General features: G+C 38.7%; 1 protein-coding gene across 1 annotated transcript; it reads left to right on the top strand.

Annotated features, from left to right (window-relative positions):
- The first annotated feature begins 1006 nt into the window (after positions 1-1006).
- LOC144961751 (uncharacterized) lies at positions 1007-3000 on the top strand. Its single transcript, XM_078894839.1, has 3 exons — positions 1007-1242; positions 1368-1937; positions 2235-3000. Exons 1-3 carry the CDS (start codon positions 1007-1009, stop codon positions 2998-3000), a joined length of 1572 nt encoding a protein of 523 aa, XP_078750965.1.
- The last annotated feature ends 4233 nt before the right edge of the window (positions 3001-7233 follow it).

Below are 7233 nucleotides of genomic sequence, written 5' to 3'. Positions count from 1 at the left end.
GATCTCGCATTACAAGCTGCTAATGGTTCTACAATAAAAACATACGGATGCTTCGAAACTAACATACGTATTGGATTGCGTTCATTCAATGCACGACTTATCAAAGCTGATGTCAAGCGTCCCCTACTTGGAGCAGATTTTCTACGTCATCATAATCTGCTTGTGGATATTCGTGGTCGACGCCTTATCGACGCTGAAACGTTTTCGCACGTACCTTGTTCAGTAAGTTCAGTTTGCACAAACGCCGAACTCTCACCACTCGAGCCGAACTGCAATACATTCAGAAAATTATTGAATAACTATCCAGAACTACTTCAACCAACATTTTCAACGGCAACTGTGAAACATGGCGTGCAACATTTCATCACAATCAAAGGTCGCCCAGTATTCGCACGTACTCGTCGCCTGGCTCCAGAAAAACTCTTGTGTGCAAAAAAAGAATTTTTGGAAATGGAAAAATGGGCATAATTCAAAAATCAAAGAGCCCTTGGGCTTCCCCATTACACATGGTCCCCAAGGCTGATGGCACAATGCGTCCCTGCGGAGATTTTCGTCGGCTTAACGATGCTACTATACCAGATCGATATCCTGTCCCACACATTCATGATTTTACAGCAAACTTAGACGGTAAGATCATCTTCTCGAAGATCGACCTTGTCAGAGGATACCACCAAATTCCAGTCGCTCCAGAAGACGTCCAAAAACGGCAGTGATAACCCCTTTCGGCCTTTGGGAGTTCTTAAGAATGCCATTTGGATTTAAAAATGCAGCACAAGCATTCCAACGTTTAATGGACTCCATTTTACAAGATTTAGACTGCGTATTTTGTTATTTAGACGACATTCTGGTTGCAAGTTCAACTGAGGCAGAACACATGGAACATCTCAAAATCGTATTCGAAAGACTTAGAAACCAAGGCCTCGTTATCCGTCTTGAGAAATGTCTTTTCGGTGTGAGATCTCTTAACTTCCTTGGCCATCACATCTCGCATTCTGGATCTGTCCCAATGGCGACAAAAATTGAGGCTGTTAAACAATTTCCACCCCCAAAAACCATCAAGTCACTTCAAGAGTTCCTCGGGATGTTGAATTTTTACCATTGTTTCATTCCGAGACTAGCTGAAATACTTCGACCCCTATATAGTGCTTTGAAAGTCAAAAAAGAACGTCAAGCACTTACGTGGACGCAAGAAATGTTGAAAGCCTTTACTGACGGTAAAAACGCACTAAGTAACGCTACAATGTTAGCCCATCCTTGCTTGAACTCACCCTCGCTTTAACGTCTGACGCCTCCGACCAAGCTGTGGGCGCTGTCCTTGAACAACTTAATCATCAAAGTAATTGGGAACCATTGGCATTTTTCAGCAGGCAGTTGCGTAAACCTGAGCAGAAATACAGTACCTTTGATAGGGAGTTGCTTGGAATTCATTTAGCCATCCGTCATTTCCGTTTCATCATTAAAGGGAGACAATTCGTTATTTTTACTGACCATAAACCATTAATCCATGCCATGTCCAAATCAACTGAACCATGGTCAGCTCGTCAACAAAGGCACTTATCTGCCATATACGAGTTCACAACTGACATCCGACACATTTCTGGAAAAAACAACACTGTCGCAGATTGTCTCTCAAGAGCAGTTACAAACTCAGTCTCAATTGGCATCGACTATCAAGCTATGGCGGAATCCCCAAAAAATAGCATTGACATACAGGCTTACAACACTGCATTAACAAGCCTCAAAATCGTCAAAACATCCGTTGACTCGGGTCCAGAGTTAATTTGTGACATCTCAACTGGCTACCCAAGACCTATCGTTCCTACCGACTTCAGAAGACCGGTTTTCGAAATTATTCACAATAGGAGTCATCCTGGAGTTAAGGCCACAGTCAGACTTATCAGCAAGAAGTTTATCTGGCATGGTCTTAAGAAAGAAGTGTCAGCATGGGTTAAGCAATGTCACAACTGCCAATCTTCGAAAATTCAAAAACATATACGAGCACCTTTAGAAACATTCCATGTCCCAGGAAAGCGATTCTCACATATAAACATTGACCTCGTTGGACCATTACCTCAGTCAAGGGGGTTCACCCATCTCCTTACTATAATTGACAGGAACACCCGATGGCCTGAGGCAATACCGTTACAAACCACAACAACAGAAGAATGTGCAAAAGCCCTGATCTACAATTGGATCTCGCGGTTTGGTATTCCTGTTGATATAACTTCTGACAGGGGCTCACAATTTACATCCACGCTATGGAAACAGATGGCCAGTCAACTTGGTGTGCAGATTCATCACACAACTGCGTATCACCCTCAGTCCAACGGCATGATTGAACGGTTTCATAGGTCCTTGAAATCATCCCTCAAAGCTCGTCTAATAACTCCAAATTGGGTGGATGAGCTACCTTGGGTTCTGCTTGGTTTAAGAACTGCACCTAAGGATGATATCGGTCATTCTTCAGCTGAATTAGTATACGGAGAACCTTTAACAATCCCTGGAGAGTTTATACCTGACCGTCCTTCAGACTTCCACGCTAAAGACTTTTTGGCAACCTTTCGGCAAAACGTGTCCCTTCATTCACCACGGCCAACACATCATCACGGCTATCACCAAACAAATTTACCCAAGAACTTGATGTCAGCAAAATATGTTTACATCCGTGTTGACACCCCCCGAGGACCCCTTCAGAAGCCGGATACAGGTCCCTATGTTGTCATAACCCCTGGAGATAAACAATTCCTGATCGATGTTGGTGGCAAAGCAGAACGGATTTCGATCGACCGACTTAAAGCTGCATTTGTCGATTCTACGCAACCAGTTTCCCTTGCCACCCCACCTCGTCGTGGACGCCCACCGAATACGAACAGAAAGTTATCGAACAGAAACATACAAAACTCCCGTACTACTTCTGATGATACTAACGTAGTGCCTACTAAGAAACTATCTCGCTCAGGACGTACCATTAAACGACCTCGGTACTACGAAGATGACTAGTCCGTGTTTGGGGGGAGGGGGGGGGGCATGTGTGGCGATCTCCGGTTCCTACGAACTACGAAGACTTACCACATACTGCTGACTGCAAGACTACTCTACACGCCAGATCAGACAAAACGTAAACACGAGAGAACTCATTAAATTTATAAAATTCACTACACATTGCTTTCATTGTTTGTTGTTTCCAGTAAAGTAGATGCTACAATATATATATATTATATATATATATATATATATATATATATATATATATATATATATATACAATTTCATACATAATATATATATATATATATATATATATATATATATATATATATATATATATATATATATATATTATATATATATTTCAAATTGTGAAGAAACCAAACTTTATTTTTTAAATCATGTAGCGTAGCTACCGTTGTCAGCGTTTGTCATTCCCCATCAACAATCAAATAAATAACAATGTAAACTTGAATGTAAGCTTCACTTTAATTACGAAAACAGATAAATGGACGTTTCAGGTTTCCCCTTTATCAACAAACAGGATAAATAAAACGCTACTATTGAATGAGACAACGCCACTACCACATCATCTATATATTACTCTTGGACGTGGATGGCAAAAAACAATAACAAAGACCTGAGTGACGTCGTTTTCATTCTATCTTTGCGTACTTTTAAGCAATACAAAAGTGGCCGGGATGGTAAATTATTCAATAGACAATTTTTGTCGACGTTTCTGGTATTCCTTTCATCAACCAAGATAAACTATTATCCGTCATACTTTTATGAGCTGTAAAGACTCCATACAGTTTATTGAGCAACAGCTCTAAAAAAACAAAACGGCTACAATTCTCGAAACTGGCCCAAAAAAGACCAATCTCGCACGCAACCCTGGTTGTCGACTGATTTTCTGGAACAGGGGAAAGAACTGTAGTAATTCACAACAATTGGACAGGAATTTGTGCGGTTATTTCCCATGTATGTTGCAACTCGAGTTGTTGACTGCTTCTCGGGAAAAAGGGAAAGAACTGTAGTAATTCACAACACTTAATTAATGGGACATAAATTTGTGCGGTTATTTCCCATGTATGAACACGACGACTTTTAAGTCATCGTCGGTATGTTCTGGGTGAGCAGGTTATGTACGTCTTGGATGCTAGTTGTAAGTTTAGTCTTTATTTTGGTCTTTGTTATTGTCAGTATGCGAAGGTCCCTGGTTCGATCCCCGCTTCAGGCACTATCTTTTTTTTCGACGGGGAAGATTATTATTAACCCCCAATTTGCTCACTTGGACAACATGGGTTGATTCCTGTTGACATGATACATCTTGTTTGATGAGTTATCTATATTCCTTCGTGGAATGCCTCGGCGACGAATCTTATGATGTCATGGCGGAGGGACATAATTTTAAAATTTTGTCATTGTCAACGAATTTTGGAATATGATTTATAAATTCAAAATAAAATTGAACTTTTATATAGCCTAATATCCATTAAACGTACTCAAAGTGCTTTACAAGGGATCCCTGTAAAACAGGAACATTTAACATGTAGGACGGGACATGACACCTGTTAGGCGATATTGTATATCTATTTTTGTTTTTTGGACAGAGACAACGCTGTTAACGGCCATGTACTCATTTTACACCTGAGTACGGTGAGAAAATGTGAGAAAAGAGCCTTTTCCAAGGATTCAACTATGCGCCGAGCGAGGCTCGAACCCAGGACCTTCCGATCCGAAAGCGAGTGTCAACCACAAGGCCACATTACATCCTTCCAATGCCTTACACATTACAAGCTATGGAAACAATTTGAATCAATCACATTTTTATTATGACAAACAATAAACATGTTCATGTATGAATGAATTCGATTATTTGTCGATCCATTTCTTAACCCTCTCCTTACCACCTATTGGAAAAATCGTAACATTTGTTACGATGAAACCGTCACTTTTCTCATCCAGATTTCATTTCTTTTTGATATATCTATAAAAACTTGACATTCTTGTAATATGGTTCATACTGACGATCAATATTATGTATAGAAAGTGCTTGTTGCTTTTCTGTTTTTGTGTTAGGGGGGGGGGGGGGGTTATGACATTTTTTGGGAAAATCCTGAAATTATCTGGTAAAGAGAGGTTTACGTAAAAACGTCAACAGAACCAGTGTCTTTTGACCTCCCATTCCGATGATGAGCAAGAACCACACGACTTGCTGTTTCTTCTTTCCCCCTATATATTATATATATATATATATATATATATATATATATATATATATATATATATATATATATATATAGCCAAGGTCAAAAGGTGCCCGTCTGATACCAGTGTTAATAAAATTAGATTTTTACTTAATTATTGGCTGTTTTCATTGGGTTAATGCTTGTAATCAATTGATAATATGAAGAGCAAATAAAATGTTCAAAATGTTCTGTTCAACAGAATATAAAATAAACAACTTGAAAGTCAAATTTGAATGCAGTTTGGCATGTGCTTAAAACGAGGTCAACGCATCACCTTTTTAGAAAGCATGTAGAAATTAAATGTGATGTTTTAGCTCATATGATTGAAATTTGACTACTAGTATAAAGTCAAAATTTACTTTTAAACGCATTTGCAGTATTTTACATATCTGATTAAGTTTCATATACAGTTCTTTAAAAGTTGGTATTGCTTGTGACCTTTGGTGTCATCAAACACAGCACAACACTAAGACTGACACGAAACTTTAAAGCTCATATTTAATGGTTATAAAATGTTTTATGAGAAAAAAGCATAGATTTTCCTTCTGAACTCAAATCTTGGAGTAAATGTATTCCGTTTTGCTGATATTGAGGTTTATTGGTTTTGGTGTCATTTGTCACAAGCAACACGGCATGCTGTCAAGTGGACGTTTTGAAGTGCAGCACTTTAATTTGCCTTTCCAGCGTGGCTCCATGCAGAAAAGGTAAGTTGAGCGTTGTCATCGCTATTTTACATTGTCACAAGCAACACTTGATACTGGATATTACAAAGTGCCACCAAAAAATTATGTTTTCACCTGTTATTCTATTTACAAAAATATGATATTATGACATCTCATCTGAGACTGTGATTTTGACACAAGTAATCATTTCATAATTCTAATTTTTTTATGTTTCAGGGTTGTATGAATCAAGAAAAAGACAAAACTCAAGCTTTTGACGAATCCAGATAAATAGAAGGGTTGTCAAGAAATTGAGAATGATAAATCTCGTAAGTGAAACAATTCTGAATGTTAATCAAATATGTATTAAATATAATTTTCTAATTAGCTGATTTGTTGCATAATCTTATATTTGGTATATTATTGTGATTAATTTATGAATCAATTGGATAACATAATAAGCTTATTGGATGTAATGCTTCGTTCTTGTTTATAGACCAGACTCCAAAATACAAGCACAAGTTGACCAGGATAAGCAAACCTGCCTCATCACAATACACGAACAACTATCGGACACCATTTGGTCAACCTGCTTCATCACAATACACGAACAACTATCGGACACCATTTGGTCAACCTGCCTCATCACAATACACGAACAACTATCGGACACCATTTGGTCAAGCTTTTCAGAGAAAATTGTTGATCAAGGCATTGCCATTATTTTCATGAATAATAGGTTATGAAGAGATTATTTTTACAAGTTTAGCTTTGTTTGTTTGTTTGTTTCGCTTTGTTATGTCTTGTTTTATGTTTACCAGACCATTGGTTATAGCTAAAGTAGTAGTAGTAGTAGCGTATAGCTACACCTCCAAATGTATTTCGTCAACCCAGCTTCTAAAGTCTTCCTCCGCCCTAAGGATGGTTTCGTAGCCACCTTCAAGTTTAGTGACTGGACAGTGGGGGACGATGTGATCGCCGGTCTCTGGGGCTGCCTGGCATTTCTGGCAGGTATCACTGTTTCCAAGTTTCCATCTGCACATATTTGATGCAGTTCTGCCATGTCCAATTAAGAGGCGGTTTGTTGAAATCCAGTATTTTCTGGCGTTATTGAATGCAGGCACTCTTTTGGTTGGATCTTTAATGAAGTTTCCTCCTTTTGGTGTTTTCCTGTTCCACATTTCTCTCCAGTTTTCCTCAACACTAAAGTCTGCCGTTTTTGTAAGGTGGAAATGTCTTCTCGATTTAAGTCTAGTTGCTGAAGGTGCCCCCTTTACGAGTGATTTTATGGGAGTGTTGTCTGTGGCTTCGTCAATTCTTGCATGCATCCT

The sequence above is a fragment of the Berghia stephanieae genome, unplaced genomic scaffold (genome assembly GCF_034508935.2).
Source record: "Berghia stephanieae isolate SIO BIC M18660-M18661 unplaced genomic scaffold, UCSD_Bste_1.3 scaffold3970, whole genome shotgun sequence".
In the NCBI taxonomy this organism is placed as follows: domain Eukaryota; kingdom Metazoa; phylum Mollusca; class Gastropoda; order Nudibranchia; family Aeolidiidae; genus Berghia; species Berghia stephanieae.
This window is presented reverse-complemented; position numbering and strand designations above follow the sequence as displayed.